At 32.9% G+C, this 19,624-nt stretch overlaps 2 protein-coding genes and 2 long non-coding RNA genes across 5 annotated transcripts; 3 read left to right on the top strand and 1 right to left on the bottom strand.

The window, feature by feature from the left end:
• The first annotated feature begins 7,638 nt into the window (after positions 1–7,638).
• On the top strand, positions 7,639–8,955 carry LOC105677133 (uncharacterized). Of its 2 annotated transcripts, none has more exons than XR_010890893.1 (4): positions 7,639–7,727; positions 7,830–7,955; positions 8,042–8,301; positions 8,398–8,955. It is a non-coding gene; the product is annotated as an uncharacterized lncRNA (long non-coding RNA). The 2 variants fall into 2 exon arrangements; XR_001101508.2 differs by having other exon boundaries at positions 7,639–7,753.
• Positions 8,956–9,811: 856 nt separating this feature from the next.
• Positions 9,812–11,131, bottom strand: LOC137000624 (homeobox protein ESX1-like). Its single transcript, XM_067357795.1, has 3 exons — positions 11,089–11,131; positions 10,166–11,014; positions 9,812–10,060 (listed from the first exon to the last, which is right to left on the bottom strand). Exons 1-2 carry the CDS (start codon positions 11,126–11,128, stop codon positions 10,476–10,478), a joined length of 579 nt encoding a protein of 192 aa, XP_067213896.1. The 5' UTR covers positions 11,129–11,131; the 3' UTR covers positions 9,812–10,060; positions 10,166–10,475.
• Positions 11,132–12,697: 1,566 nt separating this feature from the next.
• LOC137000631 (uncharacterized) lies at positions 12,698–14,820 on the top strand. The gene is made up of 2 exons (XR_010890899.1): positions 12,698–13,035; positions 14,274–14,820. It is a non-coding gene; the product is annotated as an uncharacterized lncRNA (long non-coding RNA).
• A 117-nt stretch (positions 14,821–14,937) lies between these two features.
• LOC137000613 (serine/threonine-protein kinase 10-like) lies at positions 14,938–17,290 on the top strand. Its single transcript, XM_067357783.1, has one exon. The coding sequence runs from the start codon at positions 15,314–15,316 to the stop codon at positions 16,859–16,861; it is 1,548 nt and encodes a 515-aa protein (XP_067213884.1). The 5' UTR covers positions 14,938–15,313; the 3' UTR covers positions 16,862–17,290.
• The last annotated feature ends 2,334 nt before the right edge of the window (positions 17,291–19,624 follow it).

Genomic DNA, 19,624 nt, shown 5'->3' with positions numbered 1-19,624 from the left:
TATGGTAAAATTAAAACACAATACTTATAACCTATATACACTTATTTTACTTAATACATTTATATTGAATTTGATCACTCGCACTACACTGCACTACACTACTCTGATGAACACGAATAAAAAACTGGTGAACATTAAGCAGCCTTGAGTGTGCACCAGTGCAATGTAGTGCGAGTGGCCGAATTCAATATTATTCTTTTGACACATCTTCTGTAAGGTTATTTGGTATGCGCGGCTATTTCCTATAGCGCCACCAACACAAACCCAACTACTAACATCACTATAGCCATCTAGTGTGAAAAATGTTGATTGTACATCCTAGAAATTGAGATAATATTTTTGACATTTCGACTTTGGACTTTTATATATTTATTTATAAAGCACGTAGAGCAAAAACAAGCATACTTTTATTATATATTTTGGGTATGCGCTATTGATTGAGACCATTATCAACTCGATCGGCCCAGGCATTATTGAGTTCCGATAATCTCAGCTCTCTGGGCTCTTCGGGCTCGCGTAAAGATACACGTTCGGTCTTGCGCTGCGCGTGAACTTGGCGCGAGACACTACCGTGTCTCTTGATTTCCTAGCATTTTTTCCGGCCATTTACACATTGTTTTATTATTTGTAAATATGAGCCATGAGGTTGGTACAACTTCTACAGCATTTGAATCATTATCTGTATCAACAAATTCAATCACTGACCAGATCTGCAAAGCATATAAACAAATTAATTTTTAATAAAAATATTACTATAATGTTATAATATGATGTACTTGTATTAACAGAAAAATAAACCATTATTTACAGATATATTATGATATTTTAAACATCATTCTTGCATGTTGTGTTTGCTGAATATTAAATAATTCTGAGGAACAAGGTGAATTGAAGAATGGTTTCGATTCAATGAACTTTCTTCCCGTTAGAAAGATTTCTGAAGTCCTGATTTCTTTATAAATACTTTCGACACAAAATATACTATTGTCTCTTAACATAACGCAACTATTTTTAGCATTTGTGCTTAGTTCAAACTTTTCAATGGTTACCGTTTTGTAGAATAAGAAATCTCCTTGTTTATGAAATTGATCAGTACATAGATGACGTAAAATTGGATACGTTTTTTCATTATCATTATTTTGCACATATTCTTGTTCTTTTAACCTATTACAAATTTGTTGTAAAGGATTTCTAGCAGCCTGAATTGTTTTTCTGATCTCAAATAAATAATTCTCATATTTAAAGCAACTGTAAGTGTCGAGTGGACCATGTTGCAAGCAATCTGTGGGCAAATGTATAAGGCCATGAATATTATGAGAAATATATTCTTCTTCGTAAAGTATTGCAAATTTTTGAACAAAGTATTCGAATAGCTCAGTTTCAATGCGTAATTATTATAAATTCTGTGTAACGCAGGACTGCATAAAATTCGAATAGCGCAGGATAAGGTCATGAAAGGTGTGTATATATTTTTGTTTGTAATCTTTTTTAAAACAACTAGTCCGCTGTATAATAAAAACTGTCCTAATTCAGTGGCTTTATAGTATTCAATGCCTCTAAACTTCTTGGCAAACGTACAAAATCTTTCGGCATATAGTTTTTCAAAAACAATAATTGATTATTAATATTATTTTTATCAGTCTCAGGTAAACAATGATTTTTTTCCCTCTCATCCACAACATAATTAATCTTTTAACTACGCCTAGAAAAACGAGATGCATGCCATCGAGAGGGACTTGAGATACGAAACCAATATTCAACTTTTCGAAAGAACTTGTACCTTTATGGAACTCCTCATCTAATTTATTCTTTATACTGAAATCAGTTTGCAATTGTGCATTTGTTTGTAAAAAAGCTACTCTTCCATTAACATAAGTGCCTTCTTGTATGCACTTTGTGCAGGCACTATAGCTTGTATGACCTTTAATACATAAAATGTATGACTTTGCAAGAGCATCACAAAGAAGTTTACCAACCTTTACTTTTATTATTTTTTTATCTATATTAACCCTAATTAGTCACACGGGGTGGATTTCACCCCAGCCTTTTTTTGATCTGGAATACGGCCCATTAAATTTGAAAAAATTTGGGACTTGTTCCACCATATACCGGTAGTTTGAACCTTTAACTACAGATTCAGGTAGGTATTATTTGAGTTGGCTCTTTAGTGCTTTTCTGGCAGCCATCCGAAGCGGAGCGTCCAAAATTGTGGGGTGGATAACACCCAGTGTGACTATTACGTCAAAATTTTGATTTCCGCAGCAATTTTTTTTCTCCTCTTTTTTTGGTGCAACATCAAATTGTAAATATATAATTAATGATTCTGAAAGTTAGAATTATCAAAAAAATTTTTATATTGTTATTTTATCGATTTTATAAATAAGAATTTTTAAATAAGAATTGGCATTGTTAATATTTTAGCGTTGAGAGATTTGCCAACGACTACCGAAGACCGCCCGAAACTAGAGAAGCATAAACGCTGTCAAGTGTGCCCCAGAGGCACCGACAAAAAAACATACCTTGAGTATCTGAGCTGCAAGCGACCAATGTGCGATAAACATCGCACATATTTATGCGTCGAATGCACTATGGGCATTAAATAATAATTAGAAATGATATATTTATTCTTTTTCTACATCATTATAATTTTTTTATAATTTTTATATTAATTTTTTCAAAATAAACAAAGATTCTTCCATAAATTCATGGGTATCATTCTTTCGTCCAAAATTCTAACTTTATTCGGCAAAATAAATATACTTTTTGGAAAGACCATAAAAGTAATAATATCTGTCTGAAAGCATGTCATTTTAGGTTTATAAAACCATTTTTTTTTTTTTTTTTAGATTAAAAATAAAAAAAGTTATAACGATTTTTGTGAAAAAAGTCATTTTCAAAACGGTTTTTTTTCAACATTTTTTTTGCATATGTAAAATTAAATTTCTTATATATAATAGACATGCTCTTGTAAAAAAGGGTCAAAACTTATCTCAGTATTTTTTTTTTTTTTTTTTTTTGCATTTTACAATAATTTATTGCAGTGCAAAGGTGCGGGGGTGGATTTCACCCAGAATGACTATTACGTCATTTTTTGGAAGTGTGACTGAAGAGGGTTAAAACCATTTTGTTCTAAATGTTTTAACTCTGTTATAAAATCACTTAAAAATTGATCTATATGGGTTGGTTTCTTGTGTCCGTGATATATCCCAACCATAAAAGGTTTTTTTATATTTTTATCAACTCTATCTAGATCTATAGAGATAAGAATAGGCCAAAGTTGACTTTTTGAAGATTTAGATATCGATAAATCATCAATGTTTATGTTAAGAGGTAATACTATTTCTACATTTTGTATCAAATATGTTTGCATACTGGAACTCTTATTAATTATTGTACGTAGTCCATTCTCTATGCCAATGTGACAATAGAAACCTGGAGGAACACTTTTAAGTTTATATGGACATGAACTTGGTGTTTGTAACAGAGTTCGCGAATCTTTTGGAAATTGTGGAAATACCACTCGTAGAATATCCAACAATTCATTTATGGCAGATTGACTAAGCAAATTTCTATATTTTAAGAACCATTGTTTCACAGCGTTAACTGCGAAATCATTTACATCAATAGGATTATTACAGACACCTTCAAATGATAAAGAACTATCTGAGTTATTTTTTTCGATTACATCGATATACCTATTTCAATGGTTCTGTTTGGCGCTCGCTAATATTCGCTCATTTTGTAAATAGAATTTAGCATTTAAGAATGGTATAGTATATCGTCGAGTTATTTGTGTTGCATTTTGTTGCTTATATTCAATTGTTTAAAGTTGCTTATTAATTAAATTACTTTTGTTAATAATCTCGTTGGTTGACGGCGATCTGGTAACGCACCTTTACATTCGTGACGTGCTGCCCTCCGTCAATCAGCGAGGATATCTCCAAAATCATTTTGGGGTGAAACCGTGTGAGCTTCGGCGGACGCGGATTAGCTCGCCGGAATCCAGGTTCGGTCGGTTGGGGGTATGTCAAATAAACCAAATACTCGTTTATCAGAAAAATAATGAAACGGTGTTTATTGAGAAGGATGTTGATACGATTTGCCTCGAATGATCTGCTACAATGCTCGTGCATACATGCGAAGCGTGTGCAAGATGAATTTGAAATAGTATATAAATTAGCCCAATATCGGTGAAGTAATTAACAAGTGATAGCGAAATAGTTCTTTAAAGCGGCGTGAAATGAATACAGAGTAGCGTGCAGATAAATGCGGAGTATCGTTACTGGTAAAATAATTATTTGAGCAACGGTGGAATAATTATTTTAAAGCGGCGCAAAATATAAAAGCGAAAGCACGTGGAAATACATGCAAGATATCGGCAAAGGCGAAATAATTATTTAAGCAATGGTGAAATAATTATTTTAAAGCGGCGTAAAATAAATAAATAAATCTGGAGTATCGGTAACGGTGTAACAGTCGTTTAAGAAAACGGCGAAGTAATTCGTTGAAGCGGCGTGAAATAAATCTGGAGAATCGGTAACGGTGTAACAGTTATTTAAACGGACGGCGAGATACTTATTAAAGCGGCGTAAAATAAGTCTGGGGTACCGGCAACAATGAGACAATTGTTTAAGCAGCGGTGAATTGATCATTAGAGTTTGACGTGAGGCGTCTTGGTGCGATCAGAGAGAGCGCAAGCGCGGGCGATCGGGTCGCAACGGTTGGTACAACGCAACGCTCGTCGGTGAGTGCGTTCGTGACGGTATCGCGAGTCCGTTCGATCGTAGATCGTGACGGGTCGCTTGACGGCGCGGATTGGTCGACGCGGTTTGCTCGCTGGATTCTGCGGATGAATCCCTGGTGCGCTGCAACGCGGAATTAGGACCATGACGTCGAGTAAGCTCAACGGGAGTACGAGGATGCTCGTACGAAGGCGGAGTTTAGAACGGCGACCTGGCTAGGTACGCGGGAATGCCCGCAATACGAAGTTCGGTGGCCTAGAGGAGCCAAGTACGCTCAGCGGGTATACGAATAGATTCGTATGCGGGAATCAAGCATACCGAGGACGCTCGGCGGTACACGAGGATACTCGTGTGCTGGAACAGGTATAAAGAAAAACCGAGTATGCTCGGTTGAGGACTACGAGGACACTCGTAGAGGGATGTTCGCTGTTGATCAGCGAACGGAGTCTGGTGAGAAGACGTTCAGCCGGGCCTCTTTTATACCCGGCTGGCGGCCGAATGATTTCGAATCGGCAAGCATCGGCGGTTTCGGCGGCGAGTCCCCCACAATACGGAATTTCGGAACGGTCGGGTGTGGGGGATTTTCGGCGGTTGACCGCCGTTGTTTTTGATAGGAAATTTATCGGCGCGCGATGCGCCCTTGGTGGGCTACGGACGATGGACGGTCCGTAGCCGTAACGATGCAGCGGGCTGCATCGTTACAGGGGGAACATACTACTGCCGCGCACTTGTTTTCCAGTAAGATACAGGCGCTAGTACGAGACACACTGTCAGTCGCTCGAGACAGGCAAACATATTCATTTTGCGGAGCGATCTCGCCGTCTACAGTCGGACGTCCGTCGTTGCCTAATGACATAACGCAAAAGCATTGGGAAAAATAGAAGCACCTCGCATGTCTTTGCACCTTGCACGCTTAGCATAATTGCATGCTGCTACGATCTGTGGATTGACTAGATCATGGGCCTGGGCTCCACCGATGGACGGGCCGTTCACGAATCAGGAAGTCGCTCCGGCACACGATGAGTCGCTTGATCTTGCTCGCATGAATAAATTATCTCTTAATAATTTAATGATTAGACCGTTGCTTTCGTACGACGGCATTTGTTACGATATCGCCGTCGCCTTCGCAACAATTTTCGCGTAACAATCGCTACGGCGGGAACGTTATACCCCCGCCGAACAGGTTCAATCTCAATTTTTTTAAGAATTATCTCGGGAATCACATTATAATGATTTTCAAATTGTTTTCGTTTGTCATTGTCTATATTTGCAGTATCTACATTTGTATTAATAATTGTTTTTATGCTATCAGGCAAATTATTTGTCTGTATTAACTGTCGATTCAATTGCAAGATGTGTATTAATTTTTTTTTTATTATTCGTCTCGTATGGCGTTTTGTAACAAAACACTTTTTTACTTTACCCATTATTATTGTCTTAATTTTATATCAGTATTGCTATTATTGAGTTGATAAAAAAAGCACTGATTTGTCTACGCGAATATAACACAACTTCACCAAAACTACAATCATTTGCATAAAATGCAATACGTGGTTTTTGAGGTTATGGCATTTCATACTTAACATAACGTACATGGTTTTTGAGGTTATGACCTGTAAAGTTATGGTATTTTATGTTGTTAAAATAATCAATATATATATAATATGTACTTACATGACACGAATCTCGAACGTCATCAACAGTCATTGCTTCCATATTTATTATAAAACCAATGCAGCCTAACAAGCACCAAAATAATCTATAATAGCCTGCTCATATGCAGAGCGAGGAACAACCGGCAAACTATAGAGAGGCAAACGCAGAGAACATGTCTTTGAACATTACAAAAAACATTCCAAGTGAAACGTTTATGGAATGTTTTACAATACACGTTTTATTAACGTCATTATTGTAACATTGCTGTAATGTCTCTTATCATTACAACTTAAGCATCCCAAATGAAACATTTATTGGATGTTGCTAAATATTTCTTTTCTAACATCCCAAATTATTGAAATAACAGCCAAAATGTAACATTTCTGGAACGAATGCGTGAACGTTACAATTGCAATGTTATTTTTAAATGTTTACAAAAAGTTTCATAAACATTTTTATTTAATGTTTCAAATTTGCAGTATTATTGCCGAAATGTAACATCACCTGTATGTTTTATGTTTAGTGGGTAAGTAAATATTACTTGTTTCAAGTATTTTATAAGTTCATATATCCGCAAATCTATCGTAAGTTCATCATAAGCATCAAATTTATTTAAAATATATTTTGATCCCAGTAAGTTTAATACTTCAATCAAGAATATTAAATTAAAAAAAGAATTTTATTTGCTTATCAAGAGACACGGTAGTGTCTCGCGCCAAGTTCACGCGTAGCGCAAGACCGACCGTGTATCTTTACGCGAGACGGAAGGTTCAGATGAGCCGAGATTATCGGATCTCAATAACGGCTGGGCCAATTGAGTTGATAATAGGCTCAATCGATAGCGCATACCCAAATTACATGAGAAAAGTATGCTTGTTTTTACTGTAGGTGTTGTAGAAAAAAAGTTATAATAATCCAAAGTCGAGAAATCTAAAAAATCATCATTTTTCTCGGATGTCACGCTAAAATATCGCGTAAAATGTCACGCATGTCTTATTGGTCAGCGTCGTCAGCACGCAACCAATCAGAACGCACTCAACTCAGATTTCTAATATGGCGGCGCTCAGACCTGTCAGCTCGCAGCTTTGATGATATTAATTAACGTTGATATAATTAATATCGGTCGTAGAATGTATATATAACGTGTTGTGGAGACGAATAAAGGTAGTGTATATAAAAAATAATAGTATTCTTCATAAAAAAATTTTTTTTCGATCTTAAAGTGCAGAAGTGTAGCAAGACATGTTGACAACACTCTCAGTATTCTGTGGTTAGTGGACAGACAGAACAGAAAGTGTGTACACTTTGTGTACATGGTAGAATCTGCAAGTAAGTAAGCAGGTATATGTAAGCAGGTATGTAATGTTATATTATTATGTGAATATTTCACGACTGTAAAATTAATATAATATTTATTTATGTCTGTCTAAGCGCTGTCACAAGTATATCTCTGCCCTTGCTGGTTTTGCCAGAACAGTGTCATCAGTGTCATCATCAGTGGCTGTTATTTTTTTTCGAATCGAGGTGTGATTTTATCAACGAGATTGTCCTTTTATAGTAAGAAACAAAAAATTATAATTTTTATCTTGCTTTATATGTATATGATATATATTTAGCGTGCTCAAACAGAAGCGGTTTTTTAGGCAATCATGAGAGCAGTCGCAGTTTGTACGCTATTCCAGGATTAGATTATTGCTCATGAAGATGTATTGTTGCCATATACTACAAATGAGAAAGCAGCATTGCAACACGAATTGTTCGATAAATTTTTGACCTATCATCCAGACAAGGAACCATGTTTTGTAACATAAGAGATCTTCCGAGCATGGCAGAAATATATATATAATATATATATTACCATTTACATGGTACCATTTACATGGATTTTCAATATAGTAGTCATGTGAGTTTGCAAGCTCCTAGTGGTTATATGTGGTGATTATCTATCTTATCAATATATAAGCGTTATTTTTTTAATTTATTTATTTTTTATATCTAGGGGAACATTTAGGATGAAAAGAGAAGACGGATATACATTTGATTTTGTAGAATACCACCTTTTCCTTTGGAATCGAAGGAAGAAGAGCCTAAAGTAGAAACACTATGCCTTATGTGACAATTGTTGTTTAGAGACTTTAGTGTATGATTTGTCTAAAATAAATAAAATTAGATAGCTCAAAGTTTAATAATTTTGTTCTGAGTATCCTAAATTAGTTTCAACAATATTTTATAATTTACAGTCAATTTTGTATATAAAAAAAAAAAAATATAGCATGTCGCCTTCTGTAGTTAACGTAAAATTGACTGAAAATTATAAATATCGTTGAAACTAATTTAGGATACTCAGAACAGAAATATTAAACTTTGAGCTATTTAATTTTATTTATTTTAGACAAATCATACACTAAAGTCTCGAAACATGTACTTTTTTCACAAAAATGTATGGTAAAATTGAAATTTATACAATCATATCAATTATTATTATGCCTTATGTGACAATTGTTTAGAAACTTTAGTGTATGATTTGTCTAAAATAAATAAAATTAAATAGCTCAAAGTTTAATATTTCTGTTCTGAGTATCCTAAATTAGTTTCAACAATATTTTATAATTTGCAGTCAATTTTGTATTTTTAATTTATTTATTTTTTAACTCTAGGGGAACATTTAGGATGGAAAGAGAAGACAGATATACATTTGATTTTGTAGAATACCACCTTTTCCTTTGGAATCGAAGGAAGAAGAGCCTAAAGTAGAAACACTATGCCTTATGTGACAATTGTTGTTTAGAGACTTTAGTGTATGATTTGTCTAAAATAAATAAAATTAGATAGCTCAAAGTTTAATAATTTTGTTCTGAGTATCCTAAATTAGTTTCAACAATATTTTATAATTTACAGTCAATTTTGTATATAAAAAAAAAAATATAGCATGTCGCCTTCTGTAGTTAACGTAAAATTGACTGAAAATTATAAATATCGTTGAAACTAATTTAGGATACTCAGAACAGAAATATTAAACTTTGAGCTATTTAATTTTATTTATTTTAGACAAATCATACACTAAAGTCTCGAAACATGTACTTTTTTCACAAAAATGTATGGTAAAATTGAAATTTATACAATCATATCAATTATTATTATGCCTTATGTGACAATTGTTTAGAAACTTTAGTGTATGATTTGTCTAAAATAAATAAAATTAAATAGCTCAAAGTTTAATATTTCTGTTCTGAGTATCCTAAATTAGTTTCAACAATATTTTATTTTTTATAATTTACAGTCAATTTTAATAAAAAAAAATATAGCATAAGTCGCCTTCTGTAGTTAATGCTATGGTTGACAACAATAATAATGTATTACATGAATATCTGTATCCTGTGCAATTGTCATATAAATAAGAAGACAAAAAGTGGTAATATATATAAGTAATATTTATTTATATATATTTATATTTATACATATATATATATACTTATGTATTTATTTATATTAATATATATTTATTTATATATAAAAATAGTTTAATAGAAAAGTGGTGAGTAAAAATTATTAAAAATGGAAATGAATATGTCCGCGACTTTGCCCGCGACTTTGCCTGCGACTTCCACCGCGACCTCCTCGACGACCGCGACCTCCTCCTCTTCCTCTGTTCCATCGTGGTGCTGTAATAGAACAAAACAAATTTAATAATTTATTTTCGGGGATAAAATAATTAAAATTAATAAAATATATATAAAATAAAATATAAAATAAATAAAATAACTTACGTAGCACTGGTATGTACTCCTATCCCCTCTGCTGCCACTGCCATTGTTGTTGTTGCTGTTGCTGCTGTTGCTGCCAATTTTTTATCTCTAAAAAAAAATTGAAATATTAAATTTATACTTATTATACTTATTTTGAAAGCGAATATAATTTTTATAATTTTTACCTTTTATAATATGTGGCGGAAGATATGAACAATCAAGAGTCGTGTCTCTTGATTGTTCATATCTTCCGCCACATATTATAAAAGGTAAAAATTATAAAAATTATATTCGCTTTCAAAATAAGTATAATAAGTATAAATTTAATATTTCAATTTTTTGCTGGTAGCGGCGGCGGCTGCGACTGTGGCTGCAACGCTGACAGCGGTGGCCCCGGTGGCAACGATGACGGCGGTGGCCCCGGTGGCAATGATGACGGCGGTGGTCCCGGTGGCAACGATGACGGCGGTGGCCCCGGTGGCAATGATGACGGCGGTGGCCCCGGTTGCAACGATGACGGCGGTGGTCCCGGTGACAATGGTGGCGGTGGCCCCGGTGGTAACGGTGGCAGTGGCGGTGGCCCCGGTTGCAACGATGACGGCGATGGTCCCGGTGACAATGGTGGCGGTGGCCCCGGTGGTAACGGTGGCAGTGGCGGTGGCCCCGGTTGCAACGATGACGGCGGTGGTCCCGGTGGCAATGGTAGCGGTGGCCCCGGTGGTAACGGTGGCAGTGGCGGTGGCCCCGGCAACGTGTCACAAGATGGGTTCAGTATTACTTTTAATGCTCGAAATTCTTCCTTCAATGCAGCGAGTTCAGCAATAGTCGCTGCATTGAAGGAAGAATTTTCTTTCTCTGCTTCATTCATTTCTGTAAAAAAAAAAATATTTTATACTTTCCATTATTTTGTTACATTACATAATATAATTTTGTCTTGTACTTACTTTTTTTTCGCTCCCTGCGACTGTGTCTTTGCGACGCCATTTTAGATACGTCTCTTATAGTTTCCATTATTATCCATTTCCATTATAGGCTTAGTTTACACCGATTGTTTAGTACGCGTATCAAGTGCTAAATCTGCTTCTTTGATTGGTGTATCAAGAGACACGGTAGTGTCTCATGCGCAAGTTCACGCGCAGCGCAAGACCGACCGTGTATCTTTACCCGAGCCCGAAAGTTGAGACGAGCCGAAATTATCAGATCTCAGTAATAGTTTATTTATTTAGATTTTACACTAAACGATTTATATCTATCGGAGAAGCAGATTTAATACTTGGTACGCGTACTAAACAATCGATGTAAACTAAGCCATAGTAGTGACAAGATGCAAATTTTAGGCCGCTCGTGCTATTGGTGGTGGAGTTAATGTCCACCATGTTTTTTGTCGCTGCTCGGAAGTTTCAAGGAGACAATTGGTGTATTCAAGGAGTCGATTATGTATCATAAAAAAGTAAAAATTACAAAAGTTAACAAATTTACTAGTTATTGACCAATAAGATCATGGATATTTTAGTAAATTTATTTACTTTTGTAATTTTTACTTCATTTTATGCTACACAATCGACTCCTTAAATACACCAATTGTCTCCTTGGAACTTCCGAGCAGCGACAAAAAACATGGTGGACATTAACCTCACCACCAATAGCACTAGCGGCCTAAAATTTGCATCTTGTAAACTAAGCCTATAATGGAAATGGATAATAATGGAAACCATAAGAGGCGTATCTAAAATGGCGTCGCAAAGACACAGTCGCAGGGAGCGAAAAAAAAGTAAGTACAAGACAAAATTATATTATGTAATGTAACAAAATAATAGAAAGTATAAAATATTTTTTTTTTACAGAAATGAATGAAGCAGAGAAAGAAAATTCTTCCTTCAATGAAGCGAGTTCAGCAATAGTCGCTGCATATACATATAAAGCAAGATAAAAATTATAATTTTTTGTTTCTTACTATAAAAGGACAATCTCGTTGATCAATCAAAACTTGATAAAACATATATCCGGCCTGCCTTTTACTTCTTTCTCACCAACATTGTTGAAATGTTATCCTCTCTATATAAAAGATAAAGATTATCTATATAACATCCATGTAAAAGCAAAAAAAATAGATATAGTTATTCATACAACTACGCATACCCATCTTTCTTATTGAATAGAGCTGTCATGTTTACTTTAGCCAACCAAGGAAATAAAATCACACCTCGATTCGAAAAAAAATAATAGCCACTGATGACACTAATGACACTGCTCTGGCAAAACCAGCAAGGGCAGTGATACTTGTGACAGCGCTTAGACAGACATAAATAAATATATTATTAGTTTTACAGTCGTGAAATATTCATATAATAATAACATTACATACCTGCTTACATATACCTGCTTACTTACCTGCAGATTCCACCATGTACACAAAGGGTGCGTTCCACTTAACGCCCGCAACGCTCCTAGAATCATTTTATCCTCGTTTAACTTTCGATGAAAAACAAGGATAAAATGATCCTAGGAGCTTTGCGGGCGTTAAGTGGAACGCACACAAAGTGTGCACACTTTCTGTTCTGTCTGTCCACTAACCACAGAATATTAAGTGTTGTGACCGACTACGAATACCGGCCATTGTCATAAAGAGAAATGGAAATGCTGCATTGTGATTTGTCAGCTGTCATTAGAAACGAGATTGGTTTACGGAAAACACCAATTGAATACTTTTGAGGCGTAGCACAATTTGTAAGTCATTTATATAAATGTGACTCTATGGCTGTCGACTGACAGATGAGACAAAATGTCTGCCGTGTTTATTGTGCATATTTGTGTTTATAGTGGTGGAAATATTTACGGTGGAAATATTTACGGTGTTCTTGTGATAACAACTGCTCAGTATATTACTTGAGGTATGTTTCCGTTGTTTATTTTATATATATAGTATAGTATTATATCTCTAAATATAGCAGCCGTGTTAGAAACGTCTGATTGTCAATATAATATTTAATAATAAATTTACATATAATAAAAGTAAAGTACAAAAATCCAAAGCCAGATGTAATTTGCTAACTAAACTTTTTAACATTTATTACTCTTGTTTAACATACGTTTCGGTTCTTCAAAACGTGTTACCCAAGAGTAATAAATGTTATTACATCTGGCTTTGGGTTTTTGTGCTTTATTATACAGGGTGTCTGGCAATAATCGCCCCACCGGTCATATACAGGTAGAGGAGGTCAAATCGAGTAGAAAAGTCCTTTACCATTTTTTAATTTTCATAATAAGTACTGAGTAATTAACGAAAAAAGATCGGCGAATCCGCGCGAGTAAAGCGTGCGCGGTGAGAAGGACGTCCCACTGCTACGCGATCACTAGGACACAAGGATCTAGCGTTACGCGCCGCTCGTATGTTGCCATTGTCATTTGTAGAGCGCTCCTCCCAACGCTTCATCGCGCGCCTAGTGATCGCATAGCAGTGGGATGTCCTTCTCGCTGCGCGCGCTTTACTTGCACGGATTCACCAATCTTTTTTCGTTAATTACTTAGTACTTATTACAAAAATCAAAAAATGGTAAAGGACTTTTCTACTCGATTTGACCTCCTCTACCTGTATATGACCGGTGGGGCGATTATTGCCAGACACCCTGTATATGTTAACTTATTAATTAATATTATTATATTAAAATTATTATTTTATATTGACTTTTAACATATATTTATTTAATAAAAATGATAGAGCTTTTATATTTATTTTAAAATGTTAATATATATTAAAATGTTAATATATATATTACTATAAATACCATGTAGTATTATCCTGAAATAGATAGTCGTGTAAAGACGTTTGATTTTTAATGTAAATAAAATATTTACATATTTTTATATTTACTATGAATACCATAAATTAAAGAGTAAAGATAAACGACTCTTAGATCAAGAAACAAATATTGAATATATTTATAGTAAATATATGTTAATATTTTATATTAAAAATCAAACGTCTTTACACGACTTTATCTATTTCAGGATAATACTACATGGTATTTATAGTAAATATATTAACATTTTAAAGTATTCAATATTTTGATTCAATATTTATCGTGTTAAATACAACAATATATGTTTACTTTATTAATTTTTATTGCAGATACTATTATTATTTGAAGAACAGAGAAAGACAGTGAGAAAGTGTAAGTGGTATTTTAAAATTGGAAAATTTAAAATTTTAATAATTTATTAAGTAAATAATACAAAATTGTATAATTAGTGTAACATTAAAAAAAATTGTATTAGTGTATTAAAAATTGAAATAAAAGATTGTTTAGCCATTATTACTGTATTAAATGTTTATTGTAGATTCTTGGATTTCCAGAGGAGTTTCGGTGTAAGTATTTTTTTTTTACTTTTTATACAAGAGCTGCTGTGCGCTTATAAAAAAGAACGGTTGCTGTGCACCGTATAAAAAGAATCACTGCGCTGTGCGCTTACAAAAAAGAACGGTTGCTGTGCACCTTATAAAAAGAATCACTGCGCTGTGCGCTTATAAAAAGAAAGGTTGCTGTGCACCTTAAAGAGTGACTGCTGTGCGTCTTTAAACACTTGACATAAAAAGAAGGGTTGCTGTGCGCCTACAAAAATCGACTGCTGTGCGTCTGTAACTGTTGTGTGCCTGTAAGGATATAGAAAATATTGAATTTTAATAATATTAATAAAACAAAAATGTCTATAAAAATAGAAAAACAGATGATGTTAAAATCAGATAAAAAAAATATTGCTCAAGGTGATTGGTTAAACGATAAACATCATTTTAACCAACTTTTAAAAAATTGTTCAGATTATAAACCTGAAGAGACATGGAAATTGCAATGTCTTGAGTATATAAAACATATACCAGAAGACAAAAAACATATACAGATATTACATAGCACAGAACATTGGATATGCAGCTATTATGATAGAAAAAATTTATTTATCTATGATTCATTAAATAAGAAAGAGTTGCACAGTGATCATAAAAAGTTCTTAAGACAATTATTTCCAACTTATCCTTTTAATGAGCGCCCTGTCAAGTTTCTTACTGTACAAAAACAACCAAATGGTAATGATTGCGGTGTTTTTGCTATAGCTTTTGCTATTTCATTATTATTTAATATTAAACCTGAAAACGTGAGATATAATCATAGTTTAATGCGTTCTCATTTAATAAAAATTTTTGAATCTAATGTGATTGAACACTTCCCTCAAGATTTAAATAATAATACTCTTCAAAAAGTGCTTCCATTAGCAATAATTAAAAAGAGAGAAGCTTCAGCAACTCGTGCACGTATGAAACGTCAAAAAGAGAAGGAGCAACAAAAAGCAAATCGATTGCAAAAAAATCGTGAATTTAAAGAATTACAAATGAAAAATAAAAACGAACATGAGAATCAAGAAGTTAGTAAGATAAAAAAATCTACGGAAATAGAACAGATTATGCTGTCATTAGATCAAAAAGAAATTATTGTTCAAGGCGGTTGGTTAAACGATGAACATATGGATTATTTTAACCAATTTTTAAAAAATTGTTCAGATTATAAACCTGAAGAGACATGGAAATTGCAACGTCTTGAATATATAAAACCTATACCAGAAGACAAAAAACATATACAGATTTTACATAGCACACAACATTGGATATGCAGCTATTATGATAGAAAAAATTTATTTATTTATGATTCATTAAATAAGAAAGAATTGCACAGTGATCATGAAAAGTTCTTAAGACAATTATTTCCAACTTATCCTTTTAATGAGCGGCCTGTCAAATTTCCTACTGTACAAAAACAACCAAATGGTAATGATTGCGGTGTTTTTGCTATAGCTTTTGCTATTTCATTATTATTTAATATTAAACCTGAAAAAGTGAGATATGATCATAGTTTAATGCGTTCTCATTTAATAAACATTTTTGAATCTAATATGATTGAACACTTCCCTCAAGATTTAAATAATAATACTCTTCAAAAAGTGCTTCCATTAGCAATAATTAAAAAGAGAGAAGCTTTAGCAACTCGTGCACGTATGAAACATCAAAAAGAGGAGCAACAAAAAGCAAATCAATTGCAAAAAAATCGTGAATTTAAAGAATTACAAATGAAAAATAAAAACGAACATGAGAATCAAGAAGTTAGTAAGACAAAAAAATCTACGGAAATAGAACAGATTATGCTGTCATTAGATCAGAAAGAAATTATTGTTCACGGCGGTTGGTTAAACGATGAACATATGGATTATTTTAACCAATTTTTAAAAAATTGTTCAGATTATAAACCTGAAGAGACATGGAAATTGCAACGTCTTGAATATATAAAACCTATACCAGAAGACAAAAAACATATACAGATTTTACATAGCACACAACATTGGATATGCAGCTATTATGATAGAAAAAATTTATTTATTTATGATTCATTAAATAAGAAAGAATTGCACAGTGATCATGAAAAGTTCTTAAGACAATTATTTCCAACTTATCCTTTTAATGAGCGGCCTGTCAAATTTCCTACTGTACAAAAACAACCAAATGGTAATGATTGCGGTGTTTTTGCTATAGCTTTTGCTATTTCATTATTATTTAATATTAAACCTGAAAAAGTGAGATATGATCATAGTTTAATGCGTTCTCATTTAATAAAAATTTTTGAATCTAATATGATTGAACACTTTCCTCAAGATTTAAATAATGATACTCTTTAAAAAGTGCTTCCATTAGCAATAATTAAAAAGAGAGAAGCTTCAGCAACTCGTGCACGTATGAAACGTCAAAAAGAGACGGAGCAACAAAAAGCAAATCGATTGCAAAAAAATCGTGAATTTAAAGAATTACGAAAGAAAAATGAAAATGAATATAAGAATCAAGATCGGTATAAACAAAATGTAGAAAATGTCTTAAAACGGCGTCAATTTGAAAATAATTTGGAAGAAAATTGCGCTAAAAAACGACGTCTATATAAAAAGAAAAATAATTTAGAAAGATGTTGCTCTGAAAAACGGTCTCAAGATGAAAGTGATTTAAAAAATGATTGCGCTAAAAAAAGATTGCGATATGAAGAAGATTTTGTTGAAAAAAGCACACAATGCATATTTTATGCTATAGGCTCGCAAAACAAACAAAGTAGACAAAAAGTATTAGAATGTAAGTATCGTAATAACAGACAATATTATAAAAAGAAAAAAGAAGAAAAAAATCAAGAGAATAAAAACAAATTTGTAATAAATAAAAATAAATGTAATGTTGCAGATAAAATTATTAAAAAATATAAAAAATTTCAGTATCAGCATTCTATAAAATTTCATACTTCTTTAGCAATAATTATTAAAAACATTTCAGAAAAATTAAATATTAGAGGTAACATTCAAAAACAATTAGAAGCCGAGAAAATAATACGTTGGTGTATGTATATTAGAAACGGTTATATTCGCAAGATGAATTATATGTTAGCAGTGCTTAAAAAAAAATCAGAAGTATACTTGACTCGTGTTGATAAGTGCTGTGGAATTGATGAAAAATTAGATGCATTATGTGGGATATCTAGACATATAGCGTCATCTGAAAATTATTTTAGAGAATCTATGTATTATAATACAAGTTTTAAAGAATCTTTAGTAATGAATATGGAAGGACAAGTTGTAAATGTGTTACCTTTGATACCAGCACAAGCAAAAAAATCGTGGTTATGCAATACTTCATTAAAATGTAAAATTGACAATCCAATTTTGATTGAACGATACAAAAAATTTCTTGAAATTGTTAGTACATGTACTGTAAAGAATGTTCCTACATTGATAGAAAGTATTCGTACATGTACAGTAAGAACATCAAACACAAAACGAGGTCATGCACAGAGTTGTCATGATAATTTCACTATTTGTAAAGGGATATTTTTACCAGTTCTATTGTTATCATCTCATTTTCCGGAAGTGAGAAATGTGAGGCGCCTGATTTATCAACTTACACATTTTTATGACAAAATTTTGAATTTAGATGAAGCATTAAATTGTGCTGATTTGGAAACGTTAAATAAACTTGTAATTGCTGCACAAGAGAAAGCAGATATATGCAAGCGTCAACAAAGCGATGCAATTATGAGCGATGATGATATCTTTTCTAAGTATAAGAATGCGTTTAAGGCTTTGAAAAAACGTTTAATGGCCACACCGCGTTATGTTTGTGTATCATGCGAAAAACTTTGTTATAAAAAAAATGTTTCTGAAATCATTTGGGCAAAAGTAAATACTCCAATTTGGAAAGATTTAATGGCATATGTGGAGAAACAACAAATTAATTTACAATATATATGTAATTATTGCAAACAAAAATTTTCTCAGGGTTTAATGCCTGCGTATTGCATCTTAAATAATCTTTTTACAAATAATGTACCTGAAGTAATATCATCTCTTAACACATTTGAAAAGATTCTTATACAGAGAGCTAAAGCATTTCAAACTGTTGTTAAAATGGGAAATGTTATGAAAAACAAAAAATTACCTGAGAGACAAATGATACAAAAAGTTAAAGGTAGAACATTTCATTTACCACTTCCTATACAAGAGACATTAAACAAATTATGTTCTAATACTGATGCCATAAATATTAATCATGAATTATTTATTTTAGTCAGAGGTATTCCCACAAAATCAAAAATTATCTGGGAAGAAATAGTAAATGTTAGAAAAGTATTTGATGCATTAATATGGTTAAAGAATAATAACTCTTTCTATTCTGAAATAATATTACCAAATACTCATGATGAATTATGTTTGGAAAAATTAAATAATAATCTGGAATTTCAAATGCAAGAGGACGAAATTGTGAAAGAAATCGAAATTGTGGAAGAAAACGAAATTATGCAAGAAAACGAAATTGTGGAAGAAAACGAAATTGTGCAAGAAAACAAAATTGTGCAAGAAAACGAAAATATTCCGAAAGATATAACAGATGAGAAATATGTGTCATTAAATAATTCAAAAACTAAAATACAGGAAACGAAAAATCTTGGAGATGCTGTATTCAATCAGCATGCGGCAATGTTAACTCAAGTTAATGATGAAAAAAATGATGGTTATTATGAGCAATATACTATATATCCATTGTATGAAAAAAGAACAAATAAAACTGCAACGGCTTTATATCAAATGTTAAAAGTCCAAGACTTACCTTTGGATAATCGTGAGAAATCTTTGGATTTATTATGTTTTCCAGATTTATATCCTTTTGGTATTAATGGACAGCACGAAACTAGACAGGTTAAGCTTCATGATCATGAATTTATTAAGTGTCGTTTGATGTCTAAACATCCACAGTATAGATTAAATCAACAATACCTATTTTTTTTGTTAAACAATACAAATATACGTCAATTAAATCGTGAAATTTATCATAAAATGAATGTAGCTAATCCACAAGTTCGTTATACGGCTGCGGAATATTTAGAAGCAATGTCCAAAGAATTGTTAGAA

This window comes from Linepithema humile, chromosome 6 (assembly GCF_040581485.1).
Source record: "Linepithema humile isolate Giens D197 chromosome 6, Lhum_UNIL_v1.0, whole genome shotgun sequence".
In the NCBI taxonomy this organism is placed as follows: domain Eukaryota; kingdom Metazoa; phylum Arthropoda; class Insecta; order Hymenoptera; family Formicidae; genus Linepithema; species Linepithema humile.
This window is presented reverse-complemented; position numbering and strand designations above follow the sequence as displayed.

What these genes read in the sequence shown, in the direction of transcription:
- LOC137000624 (XM_067357795.1), bottom strand. Translation starts at nt 11,128, where the DNA reads ATGGCGTCGCAAAGACACAGTCGCAGGGAGCGAAAAAAAA. An exon ending in TCGCAGGGAGCGAAAAAAAA is followed by an intron (nt 11,015 to 11,088) that starts GTAAGTACAAGA and finishes TTTTTTTTACAG; the next exon opens with AAATGAATGAAGCAGAGAAA.
- LOC137000613 (XM_067357783.1), top strand. Translation starts at nt 15,314, where the DNA reads ATGCGTTCTCATTTAATAAAAATTTTTGAATCTAATGTGATTGAACAC.